Source organism: Falco punctatus, assembly GCF_963210335.1.
Source record: "Falco punctatus genome assembly, chromosome: 4".
Lineage (NCBI taxonomy): Eukaryota > Metazoa > Chordata > Aves > Falconiformes > Falconidae > Falco > Falco punctatus.
Genome location: NC_137583.1, coordinates 10,721,752 through 10,735,594, shown reverse-complemented (window position 1 = coordinate 10,735,594; position 13,843 = coordinate 10,721,752). Strand labels below are relative to the sequence as shown.

At 51.2% G+C, this 13,843-nt stretch overlaps 1 protein-coding gene across 3 annotated transcripts in view; it reads right to left on the bottom strand.

Annotated features, from left to right (window-relative positions):
- Positions 1 to 13,514, bottom strand: part of FLNB (filamin B) — a 73,679-nt gene extending 60,165 nt beyond the window's left edge. Inside the window, exon 1 of one of the 3 annotated variants that reach the window (XM_080383167.1) lies at positions 13,145 to 13,514. In XM_080383167.1, the coding sequence (XP_080239293.1) occupies positions 13,145 to 13,493 (349 nt within the window). In that variant the 5' untranslated portion in view covers positions 13,494 to 13,514. The remainder of the gene's footprint in view (positions 1 to 13,144) is intronic. The other 2 variants (XM_080383168.1, XM_080383166.1) reach the window with 2 other exon arrangements.
- Positions 13,515 to 13,843: the final 329 nt, after the last annotated feature.

Sequence of the window (13,843 nt, the reverse complement as noted above, 5' to 3'; positions counted from 1 at the left end):
CAACCCATGAGTTTTCCCACTTTTACTCTGCTGATTATCCCCCCATCCCACTAGGGGGGAGTGGGTGAGCATGGGGCTTAGCTGCCAACTGGGATTAAACCACAACATGATCCTGTTACAGAAAGGCTAAAGGTTTGACTGGCAGAGACATCTTAATGCAAAACGATGCCCTTCTGTGAAGGGGAAGATGGACGACACACAACACGGGCAGGAGAGCTGACCCCCACTGACCAAAGGGATATCCCATGCATGCTCAGCTTATAAACCTGGGGGAAGGAGAAGGCAGGCGGGGTGGGGACAGGGGGACATTCAGAGTTAGAGTGTTTTGTCTTCCCCGGTAACTCACACGCAATGGAGCCCTGCTTTCCTGGGGATGGCTGAACACCTGCCCGCCAATGCGAACTGGTGAATGAATTCCTTTGTTTGCTCCGCTTGCACGTGCGGCTTTTGCTTTACCTATTAAACTGTCTTTATCTGAACCCATGAGTTTTGTCATTTTTACTCTGCTGATTTTCTCCCCCAACCCAGCAGGGAGGAGTGAGCAAGTGGCTACATGGGGCTTAGTTGCCAGCTGGGGCTAAACCATGACACATGCAATTGTATCCCCACTGCAGATCAGAACAGCTGCTTTGGAAATCTCCCTTCAACATCAGAGCCATTTCAACAGTTCATTTTGACATTCAGGCGTAAGTACGCACTCTTAAACACACAGCACCGAAAGCAGCCCTACACCCCCAAGCTGCTACCAGAATACATCTCACCAGGCCACTACCATACAGGTGCTGAACACCTGAAATCAGCCACCATCCTGCCTCCGAGCTCCAGCCACCACCTCAGCATCACCATTCCGGTGCCCATCCGGAGGGGGATGGCACATCTGCACAAGCCAGGCTGCCTTCTGCAGCCATGCACCAAGTGAGGATGCTCAGGGTAGTGGCACAGTCACTACAAACACCGTGCATCCACCGTGCATCCCTGCAGTCCTGGCAGGCACTGCTGCTTTTCCGTGACCACTATGAAGATGTCTTAATGTTTTTGTGTGTAAGCCAGCTAGACGTTAGTTCTTCATGAGATTTCCACATACAGACACCTGTCCTCCCCTCCACTAGAAACCATGACCATCCCTGTCCAAGAAGGAAGGAGTCCACTTTCTTCCTGGAATGTCAATCTTTAAATAAAATTTAAAAAAACATTGTGTTGTGCAGCTGCTTCTTGAAGGAGGCAGTTTCACCCTCTTTCTGGAAGAAGCAGTGACATCATTTGAACATATTTTTGTATACTTGTGCAACGCAGCAGTAAACACGCTTCCACCCGCACACAGCACAAGGCTCACCCCTGCGCAGTCCAGATTTAAGCCCTGTGTGTTTAACAACCCACACAGGATAGCGCTGTGTTTATATGGTTTCAGCTACAAGCCGCTAACGTAAGGAATAGATGCTTGGCTTGAGGCCCAGGTAATTCATCCGATGGCGGCAGCCACTATCAGACAGACCTCTTTTGAGAGAAGCTTTCATGAGCAGGAGAGCGGCAGTGGATCTGCAGAGGCACAGTCTGCATGGGTGGTCTCTGAGCACCTTAAAGAGGACCATATGGGATTAATGGTACAGCTTGAGCACATATTAGCCACAGCTGTGCGACACACACTTGTGCAGCCCACATACCCGCTCCTCCCACCCAAACTCACTCACCACCCAGCAAAGCTTTGCTTTGGATGTGTGAGTTTTGCATCACTCTGAGCTGCCCGAGGGACCCCCCCCAGCTCACACCAGCTGCTGCAGGCTGGCTGGCCCCAGCCCCCAGTGCCCACACTGTGGGTCCTGTGCCATCCACAGGCTCTGCTCGGGGCCATGCCTGCCTTCTTCCCCCCATAGGCTGCTTCTAGCAAGATGCAGGAGCAGCTCTGCTCATTTGACACCGTCAGCCTAATCCAACTTTGTCAGGAGCTGCTCAGCCATAACAGGCTCTGGCTGCTAACAGCGTTTCTGAGCTAGCCAGCGCTCAGAGGGATACCACCTTTCCTCTCCAGAGGCTGGACTTTAAGTCTTCCAGCTAAAGGCTTCACACAAGTCTTTCCAAGCTTCACAAGCTCACAGCTCTCTCCCTAGGCTTCAGGGACAGCGCTCCACCACACACACATCGACTGAACAGGGTGCCGGCAATTACCCAAATCCTCACCAGCTGCAAGATCTCATTTTTAATCTGCAGACTCATATTGTTCACATTTGCAGACCTATTGTATTTCACATTTTTAACACAACACACAAAAAAACCCCCACTGGCTCTGGAGGCAATTTTACTAGAGCAGGAACAGTTGCAGTAACATCGCAAGCTGCACTGCCTGACCTCCCATACCCCTCCCAGTTACCTACCAGGTTAGGTACAGCATTAGGTTAGCTCATTTGTTATAAATTCCTCCATTTTACCATGAAAAATATTTATTAACATGCTATTACCTCCATCCAGACAGAGCAAAAGCCCCACAGATGTTTGTCCTACTCTTAGACAGAGACTGGGCTGCTTATTTCAGCTTCTACATCTGACCTCAAATACTCTTGCTTGTCCATGTACTGCTTCAGAAGCCCGAGATACTTTTCTTACAGCTAGAGTATGAACTATTCTACAGCTTGTTAAAGCCTGTGTTTAAGTAATAAATCTGGTTAATTAAAATATTTAAGCTTCCTCTGCCTTAGGCAGTGTTTTCAACCAATAGTTGCAGCACTTCACATGAAGCAGATAATTTTCCTCCTTGCAATTAAAAACCTGTTAAAGGTACATAGCTTTTTCAGTTACCTATATCAAAAGTAGTATTTCTTTAAACACTGAACTTTGAACTAGGATACAAAAACCACAGCAAAACCTGAAGCAGATTTGCTGAAGTAGGGTTTTGTGCCACTAACTTCAGGGGGCTTCCCTGGCCCCTGAAGCAGAGCTCAGCAGAGCTTTCCACCCAAGGCACCCCAGGCATCTCCACCATTTCCAGGGCCTGAACTAGCAGCTCCTCACTGGAGTCTGCTGCTCCTGGTGCTTTCACAGCAGAGCAAGCCACCTCCATGAGTTGACCCCTGCAGAACATCTCCAAACTGTTTCCACCCAGAAAGCAGTATATTGGTATATACTCAAGTGAGGATCCCAACAATGATGTGGTTAATTCTCTGGGACAAGGTCTTAGCCATACCCTTGACCAGGAGTCCCACATGCTCCTATGTCTATAACTGCAGATGCCTGCAAGTCATTAGCATGCCAAGTGATACTCACTTAGCAGCCATAATCATCCAGAGCCACAGCACCAAGGGCAGGGCTGAGCCTGACCACTTCACAGCAGCTGTGACCTGAACACAATTAGCGTTTCTTCACTCTTACATTTTGGGGGAGAGCCTGAACCGCTGGAAGACTCTCTCGGGCTTTTTCTAACTTTTTTGGATGCGCCTACTTCTGCACCACTCCAAGGATCTGCAGGTGCTCCTCAGCAGCCTGATTTTGTGGCCCCTCAAGCAGACATCTCACTTGGTCTTTGGCAATTTGATTGAGCTGGCACTCCTTGCTCTTGCTCACCAGTCAGGTTAGGTCTGAGAAATACTATTAGTACAGGAGCTGGTTTACCAATGTGCAGGCAACCTCTGCCAGCCAGGGTCTTCTCTGACAGCAGTTGTAGTGGGTTGTGGCAAGAGTTACCCTCCCCCTCTGGCCACCCATATTTGATGGAGCTCTTCAGTTGTCCAGCACACATGCTGCATGCCCTGTTAAAAGTGTCAGACTCACTCGAGCCAGCATTAGATACCATAACCACAAAGAGTTTCCATGTCTTTGTGCTGACATCTGACAGCCACAGCATCCAGCACTGCTGAGCTCCAGCTGTGGCACTGGAAGTCACTGCCCTTTCAAGATCACCACAAGTTTCCTTGTCACCAGCCTAGCTTCTCTATTTCTTCATAGCTGCATTTTTACAACAAGCATAAAAGTTACCAAAAGAAATAATCCTCAGAGACAACTAAAGCTGTTTGTTTGACTTTTTATTAGACCATTGATCTTGTTCAAGCAGTTACATAAGCTATCAGATATTTGCATGCAGTCACACTGTCGATCAACAGCCAGAACAAAGCTGAAACACCACAATTAGCATCCTAAGTCTTCCCACAGCCAGTACGTTAAGTCTGCTCAGACACAAACTCTTCCCTCCCACAGGGGAATCTGACAACAAGCCACATCTGAGGAAGTAACAGCTGCGGGGAGTCACCATGGCTAGCAGTGACACCAGCAAACAGCAGCATCCAGGTGCTAGAGCAGGCTCAAAGGTGCCTGGGCTTTGGATTATTTGGGAGACTGACAAGTAAAATTACTCTGTCTCTTGCAGAGAGAAAGAAACCCTACCAAAATTCACTGTCTAGCTATGAAGATGAAGTAACACTTGGTATCTTGCACCACCAAGATGACAGTTGGACACCAACGTTGTTTAGCAAACTAGTGTTCCTCATTCTGTGGTGAGGATTGAAAGCAGTCAGATTAATCCAAGATTTGTGTCTCACACCATGACAGATGCAGGGAGTCTTTGTTAAACTGCCAGCTCCCAGCCAGGGAGATGCTGGGACAAATGCAGGGCACTGCACATACCCCCCAGCTCAGGCTCTTCACTCCTGTGGTCCAAGCCCAGGGGACCTGCTGCTACCACTCACCTTGTAAGAAAGTGAGGATCTGCATGAAGGTGAAGGTCACCTGTAAGACATACTCAGTGTTTTAACCTCAAGACCTAGCTAAACTAGCTCAGAGACCTGGCTTGCCGGTTATTTGCTTATGTGAAGTCCACTAAAGCTGCTACACCTACTGCTGCAAGGGTGTTGAGAGAAAAGGAATGTAAAACAGTTAATTATACCAATTAAAGGAAGCACAGATATGGCAGGTTAGTATCTAGCCAAGGGGAACAGTATTTCCTCTTCTGTGTTTGAATAACCTTCAGATGCACATATCACTGGTGTTTGCTCAGAGCAGCTCTGTACACTGCGCCTTCTGCTGCAGGGCTCCAGAGGAGAATTTCAAAGCGTGTTTACATAGCATAGCTCACCAGTTGCCACCTACAGCTGGTTTTAGGCCCACCAACCACGAGAGTGCCCTTTAATACAGGCTCAGAAACACAGACACTTACATTGTCTCCTCACAAGAGCAGCCACAGACTAATCAAAACCAGTAGGCAGCCGCAAGCGCCCAGGGTAGCCCAAAATCGCCGTGGGCTGCGAGCCGTGGAAGAGAGACAGCCGCCAGCATCCCACCCCCCTCAGTCCAGATGTGCTCACAGCACCTATGCAAGGCACGGGAGTTGGCATTTCAGAGCAGCATGTAATAGCTCAGCCCAGAGCTCATCTCACAGGCAGCCACTCCGAAGTGCCCCCCAGATTTCAGCACAAGTGGGTGGCAACACACCATCCCCAGGCCAGCGGGAAGGCACCTCCACTGCTTCCACCTACCGCTCCGCAGCAGCAGAGGTGCTGTGGCCAGTGGCACAGAGGGCCTGTGGCCAGTGCTGCAATGCTCCCACCCCACCCAGGCTTCGGGAAGACAGCGAGTGCTTCCCCAGCAGCGTGGCGAGAGCAGAGGCTTGCTCAGCACAGCACCCATGCCACGCGGGCACCGGCTGCAGCAATGCACTGCCTGCTAGCGTGCTCCTTGGGCGACACCAGGACATGCTGTTGCAACAGCCCTTGCCCAATTTCTCCCTCACTGTAGGGAGGCTGGGTGCCAGCATGGCAGTGTCTGTGCCCACCTCACTCTCAAAGGACCCCGTGTTTGGGTGCTGTGCTGCCACAAAGCCTGGCCAGCTCATGCTGGAATAATGCAGAGCTCCGACAAATAAATGCGTCATGATTTACGGCATGCCCTGAAGCAAGGGAGAAGGAGCCACGGCCCATGATGTCACTGTAGCCCACGTGCATTTTTGTGCTATTACTGGGAAAGTCAGCAGGAGAGTTCATGCAACCTGCTGCTGCTGTTAGATGAAAACAGCTTGTCCCTTTGCAAGAAAGATCCCAGCCTGGATGTTCAAAGCTCTGCCAGTACCACCTTACCAGCCTGACCAATAAAACTTGCTATATTTCAGTGACCCAGAGAAAACAGCTCTGCAATATAAGCTGAATTTATGTTTTAAAGTTGGAGATGTCCTTCAGTATTTATTGGCTCCTTCCCTAGATTAGCTGTCTGCTTCTGTGAGTTGTAATGAACAGCAGAGGACCATCACCTATCTGACTCAGAGGAAACGTCTCATTAGCAACCAGACAGTGCAGCTGTATGTGTGGCCACTGGGTTTATTAGAGCCATGGCTGCTTTCTTCCAAGGGCAGCATCAACAGGGGGTCCAAACAACCCCAACCCATCACACCAGAAGAGACAGGATTCAGCTGCTCCATCCTCTGCCCACCCCCAGGCAGCTCCAGGGCAGTGTCTGCTGTGTTACTCAGCACAAGGGAGGACATGCAAGGCAACCCTTGCTTCCCCAGGAACTTAGTCAAAGCTTCGTTTGAAGTGGCCTAGCTTGTTTTCACTACCACAAAAAAAAAAAATCCATTTATTCTTGCTAGTATTGCAGTTGCCATGTACTAGCACAGCAGGAACCAGACGCTGCATACATCTCACTATGGATGTTAGAGACTTCAACTGCTTACAGCAGAACAGTGTTTACACAAGGAATTGCTGTCCATTAGCTGAACCCAAAGCCCACCACAGCAGATAATCCTCATTATGTTGTACCAGATATGATGTAGGCATCTCCAGAACTCAAGGTTAGTTGCATGAGGGACAGAAAGCTGAGGAAAGCTCAGACAGGTTAGAGGCCATGTCAGAGCCCAGAGAAACATCTGGTTATGGTACAACACACACTCGCTGCAAGGCTTTCCAGTACAGGAACTAGGATTTATCTCCTAATGACAACCTAGAAGAAAGTGTCTGTCTTTCCTGTTAGATTAGAGTACTGGTCCTTCCTCAGGAGGAACACAGATAGGCAGGAGTGTGAGCTACAGAAACTTTTGCCTGGTGGTGGTTAAAAAAATAAATATCTGTACCAAGACCCCAGAAGCAAGACACAGGGAGAAAACCCTCACTTGAGCTTCAGTTAATTAATTCAAATCCACAGGCTGAGCTTGCTTAGCCCATTGAAGAGAGAACCTCAGACCTCGGTTGACTCAACTCTGAACCTGAGGTCAGATTCCCAGGAAGAGCCAGGGCAGTTCTGCTCACCCCACCCAGGCAGCGGCTGCAAGAAGGGTGGGTGAGTACCCACCTCTACCACACGCTCGTACTAGAGCTTTCAAGAAAAGCTAGCAGCTAGCACAGGTTTCAGACGCAGTATTTTCATGAAAACCGCTACTCGTATTTCTCCAAACACAATGTGAAGACACTCATCCGTTCCCACCACCACCACCAGCATGAATTCAGCCTGCAACAAACAGCCCTGTGAGCAGTGCCATACAGTGAAGGCTGTAGCAAAGACTGCTCAAATCTCCTTAAGAGGTTGGGCAGTGTCTTCCCTTAGCCTTCTCTACATTTTTTTATTATTTTTTTTTTACTTCCACCAACAGTTAACACAGCATTTCACTCCTCCAGCAGACACACTTGGAACATCTGATTCTGTTTTTCCTGCCAAGTCCAAGCAGACTGCAGCAACACATCCTCACCTGCTTCCACCAACCATGCATGCCCATCACTACCTTGGCACACCAGTGTGGAGAGGACTCCCCCACTCCATGGATGGGTGCTCTGGAACAGGACCCACTGTACTAGCAGAGTGCACACACAAAAAGCAAGAAAAATCTCACAGGAACCTACAGCTTTCTCTACAGAAAGCCTGACTACCTCACCCAGAGCCAAAATCAGGTTTGATGCTTTGTAAGCAACAGCTGCTGGGACCGGCTCTTCAGGCACAGTGGTACCAAGCCCTAGCAGAGCCAAACTCCAGGTCGCTGAGCTTTGCATTGCCATTACTGTAACACCTTATGGATCAGGTGTCATCTCTGTGAGCTGTGCACCACACACCAGGCAGTAAAGGAAGACACAGGTCCACAGGCAGGTCCCCCTGATGCTGGTGGCAGAGACCAGGTGAGTGTCAGTACAGCAGAGGTCTGCTCACACCTGCATCACCTGCAACACACCATTTCACTCTGGTGTGCAGCCACAGCATGCATCAGTGGTCTGAACTTGGCAGGCCCTTGTTCAGGTCCCAGACTAACTGCACATCAAAGTGTTTCTGAGGGGCAGAGAGAAAACAGAATTCCTCTGCAGCCTGGGAGATTCAGAGATCATTGTTTTACTTCCCATCGCTTGGAGCGGACACCGAACAATACTGGCAGTGCAGAAGCATGGCCACACACAAGGCTAACCACGTTCTTAGATTACAGTTGTAGGCTAGGAAAGGAGTTATCGTGACCCATTTTGATTTAAACATTCCCATGTAAGTCAATACATGACTGGCATTAGAATATGGAGCAGTTAAGACTTCAGTCCTTCTTGAATAGCTGGCATAGCATTCAGCGCCTTAAATGAAAAAGCTGTTTAGCACATTAGTCTAACCGGCCCCAAGTAATTTTACTGAAGTTTGATCACTTTACAAGTTTCCGCTCATATGTAAAAGAATGCAAGAGCAGTCTGTGTAAGCTACCTTAAAGTTTCCTATAACTTGGAGCAAATAGCTCATGCAAAGCCACGCTTTCAGACCAGCAGTCGAGCTATTGAAACAGAGGAGACCAACCACCCTCAGAAACTGAAGCCACCTCCAGCCGTCAGGCCCACAGCCACTCTATCAAAAATAATCTTTGAGGGGAAGGATTAAGTGTCACATTTCCAAGAAGCAGAAACCTGCTTCCAAGACACACTGGATATTTTCCAGAAAACAGCCTCCAGGGAAGTCACAGGTAAGTGGCAGACAAAATGCAAGTGTATTTTGACTACCTTCTTATGATGTGTTAACAGCACCTGAAGTGAGACAGTGAAAGACCCTAACTGTATACAGGCTGAAAATACATTTTCCTTTTTTCAGTTTTCATGCACCTAGCTCTAGGCATTACAGGACAACACACTTACCAAGCTTTAGAAGATATGAGTTCTCCTCAAAAATATTAAGATTTGTTTTGTCACCCCTCAGTACATCAACAGCCTAGAGAAGAAAGGTTTTCAGCTATTTTCTTAAGAAGAGACTCCACAAGGTACTCGGACTCACAGGTCAAGATACTTTCATCTTGACAGCATGCTGGAGGTCTGCTCTACAGAGCACACTGGATGCATCAAGTACTTGGTCATTAACCAAAAACCACCTGATACACAAGTTAGGTTCGGTCAGAAAGAAACAGCCCTTCCAGAAGCACTCCTGCAGCTGGGACATCCCAAGACCACCAAAGTCTCCATGAGGCAAGTACCAATAGATCATGATTATAATCCCACCCTCTCCTCACCCATCTCCCTCCAGGCACTGCAGGAGGACTCAGGACCACCACCAAGACAAACCAGCTGCCCCTGCCTATCCATTTACCTGCATCATCACTTGATGTCCTGCAGCTGCGAGGCAAGCCAGATCAGCTCCCTTACCTGGTGAAAGTGCAACCTGGCAGAGAAGCCATGTGGTTTTCAGTTTGATCAATCAGACTGCAGCAGTGTAAGACAGCAGTTTTACCAAACAAGCCGGCCAGCACTCATCCTGCCTCTGCCAGCAACACAGAGCTACTGGGCGAGCAGCAGCCACAAGGACACTGCCAACAGGCACCGAACAGCACCAGGGCGTGCACCAGGGTCTGCTGGCTGCAGCCTCCAGTGCAACTTGGCAGTTCACAGCCCAAAACCACCTGCCAAGCTTCAGACACTGAACTCTGTTTCTAAGCTAAATCAGTTGACTCCTATTGCCCGGTATCACAGTTCTGAGGGACAAGCTCAGTGCCAAGCTAGCTTCAACCCCCCCCCCCCCCCCCCCCCTGCCACTTGCTACAGCTTTTACCAAGGGGCAGCGTGGCTCCTGTACAAAGTAATCTGTGGAGTCAATCAGCTGCTTTGGCCAAGAGCAAAGCCCTTGTGCTCTGCATTCCTGGCATCCTACTCCCCAGTGCCTGTCACACCAGATGCCACTCAGCACCCAGGAATCTGCAATTATCTCAGTCTAGCAGACAAAAAAAAAAAAGAGCTAGACTTAACACTTGTTAACACTTGAGTGGCACAGCAGTCACCTCGTGCTGAGTAGAAAACTCCACGAAGTCACCTGTCCTCACAGCGGCTTTTTCAGAGCTTTACATCCCATCTTTGCTAGATGGCAAAAAGCACAAAAACAGCTGTTTTTACGTTAGACCACACGTGTGGTTAAATCTGCACTGAAGCGGAGGCACTCCATGCTTAGAAGAAAAGCACCCTGAACTATCAAGAGACTCAGCAGAGACTCAAGAAGGGGCAACAGCAGCAGGAGAGGCAGGACTCCTAACTGTGCATCCAGAAGGGGTTGTGGCCAAACACTATAAATTTAACTGATTTCTCTGTGCACAGGCAGACTTCTTTTAAATGCACAAAATGGAATGCCAAAAGCTTGCTACTGAAAAAGTTTGAGTGTGGCTGTAGTATAGCAGCAGTAGCTGAGCCGTAATACACAGCTTCCAAAATGTTCCTGGAAGTTAAATAATAACTGGAACAGGCCCTGCATCCACTTAGCAGAGGTCTGATGGCATTATTAATGCCAGAAATCCAGCAGCCACAGCTGTCGGGTTTTCCCTGCTGATTTGGGTCAGGGCTGGCCCTAAACACACCAGGCCCTAAAGCCCAACCTGGTCATAAAAGTTCTCCACCTAAAAGCCTTTGCTGGTACATAGCTCCAGGCCCCGTCACAGCCCTGGTTTTGCTCAACAACACAAAAGAGGAGAGTACAAGCTAGAAACAAAAAGCAAGCCCTAAGTTCTTCAGAACCTGCAGGGAGAAAGGCGTCAGGGACAGGCAGCGACCCCAGCCGACGCCGCGCCTGCGGAGAGGTGGCACGGGCCTCAGCCTCTTCAACAAAGCAGAGCACCAAGGCTCGCTTTGAACATCTTTTTTGGAGAGCAAGTTGAGGCTGCTTTTTCAGGAGCAGCTCCCTTTATCCAGGACCATACAGTAGGGCTCCTGTGTTACTGCTTGGCTCCAGCTCTGGTGGCACAGCACAGCTAGAGCTGTATACCCCCCCACACACAGAGGTCGAGATAATGGCAAAGGCACTAGCAACCCTAGTCATTCCGTTCTCCCAAAGCTTCAACTACATGTTTCTTGTTTTGGGGTTTTTTTTTTGATTTACTTTAATAGCCAACACAACGCAAGTAAGCTGCAAAACAGTTAGACACATCTTAAATGTTTATGGCCACACTGCAGCTCAGCCTCATCCTGCAAGGCAGCTGTGCTGCTGCTGCTGCAGCATTTTAGGAAGGAAGTCGCTGGAAGCCAGGCCTGACTGCACTAACCTTGATCTCCCAAACCCACAGGCTAGTAGGAAAGCAGCTGGAGCAGCAACGTTTTTCTAGGGCAAACAATGCAACAGGAAGGGAGCACTGGCCTGGTGTTAGCGCTGCGGCTGCTAAGGAGCCATTCCAGTGGCTGAAACAGAAAGGTGAGCTCTGGTGTTAGCAAAAGCAAGCTCAGCCCAGGAGTCAGCAGCTGCAACTTGAACCCCACTGTGTGCAAAGGGAATGCAACTCTAAGTAAATAATTAGCACCAGCTCCATTGCCAGCTGCAAGTACATTAGCTATTTTGCCCTAGGAGGATAATCAGCCATTCCGGACCCAGCAGTCCCCATTTGTCCAAAGCTGCTTTTACACATTAGTAGAGAGGTACTACAGCATACCCACTACACCATGCAGCCACAAGTCTCCAGAGAGGCCCCCCCCAAACCGGAGAAGTTTATTTTCTTGCTATTGCAGCTGAAGCCTCTAAAGGGAAATAGCTTTCACCCTAGCCAGGAGTTTCAGACAACTGGGTAGAGCTGCTCTCACCCGAATTCAGCTGTGCAATTCATCCAGGCCAGAGTCATCAGTAGGCAGTAATTAGAGTTATCTGGCAACACGCTAGAAAAGGCATTCACATTCCTTCCCAGAGATCTCTCAGGCATTTGAACTACTGCTTTACAGACTGCATTGTGGCCACACCTGAGCTATTCCCCAAATGGTCACCACAGGCATTCCTGAGGGATCATCTGCAATTTGACATGCATGCCAACAGCTTTAGTTTCCTGAGCAGACCACCAGTTACCCAGCAATTGCACCCTCCAGTACAGTATGGAGAGTCAAAGCCAGCACCAGCCAGGTTGGGCATTAGCTTAAACCACACATCTCCCAGAGTTAGCAGGAGCCCTTGTATGTTTTCTACCCATGCCTGACCACAGCAGGAAGATTAAAGAGAAAGCACAAGCCTGTTCAAAAGCTCCAACTGCACTTAGGCAAGCATCCATGCCCATCTGAACACTGGCATCACATACTGGGCCCTGGCGAGGAGGAAAAGTCTCCTTGCACCACGGATGGCTGCAGCTGCCTCCCCACAGCCCACCCACCGCCCCAGAGCTGGGCTCAGCACCTTGCCAGAGCCCAGGCACCCCTGGCCGGACATGGGCTAGGGCAAGCACTGGCCCGGCTGCGTCTCCTGCTGGGGCTACTGAAGGGCTCAGCTCCTGGGGAAACTGGGGGCTCAGGGACAGAACACGCTCTGGCACTGGGTTCCCTAAGGGAAAGCCCTGACAGCAAAGCGTCACCTGTGAGAGAGTGACTAGGAGAGCAGCTGAGGGGGACAGGAAGGCACCGCCAACCGGGCTGTGGGACAGCCCCACTGCACACACAGCTTTACACCACCACCACGCTGCCCCCCCAAAGCCTGGCCCTGAAGAGAAGGGGCGGCAGCGCTCCAGCACCACGCTGCACCCCCAAAGCCTCTCCTTGAAGGGAAGGGGCGGCAGCGCTCCCTCAGCTGCCGAGACCGGTGCCCCGGGGGCAGCACCCCGCGGCTGCCCTGCGAGGCAGAGGGCCGGCGCAGGAAAAAAAAACACACGATAAAACGAGGGGGGGGGGGGAGAAGAAAAAAAAACCCCACCACAACAACAAAACCCCCCATACCAACAAAAAACAAAACAAGCAAAAAACCCAACAACATAAACCGACAACGCACCCGCAGGGGATGCACTCACCGATGGAGACCAGCTTGATGCTCTCCCGCTCCAGGAACTCGAGGGCCACCGAGACGTTCTCCAGCTGCATCTGGCGGAAGGTGGGCCGCTGGTGGTACTTGCGGTACATGCGCTTCTGGCTGAGCACCTCCAGGAGGGCGATGAGGCGCAGCCCATCGCTCAGGTCGTGCTGCAGGTTGCCGATGCGCTTGTTGACGCAGCGCAAGTGCTCGTTGCACCAGCGGGTGAAGGTGTTCTGCTGGATCCGCTTCCAGGGCGCGTCCTCCGCCAGGTCCTTCTCGGTGGCCGGCATCTCGCCGTCGGGATCCGCCGCTCTGCGCCCGCCCTGGCCCCGCGCCTGCGTGCTCATGGCGCGGCCCCGCTCCGCCTCCGCCTCCTCCTCGGCCCGCTCCGCCCGCTGCCCGCCCGCGCCTGCGGGGAGGGACGCGGCGCTCAGCGGCCGCACGGCTCCTGCGCCCGGTTCCCCCCGCCGCCGCCCCGGCCCGCCCCGCGCTGCTCCCCGGCTCTGCACAGCCCTCGCCGCCGCCCGGCTTTATCCGCGGGGAGCGGCAACGCCCTGGGCCGCCCCAGCCTCCCGCCGGGCCGGCCCACGGGGGGTGCGCGGCGCCCGGGAGCGCGCACGGCCTCCCCCGCCGCGGGGCCCCGCCGAGCCGGCCCTCACCTGCCCGCGGCGCCTGGCGGGGCGGGGGCCGCTCCCGT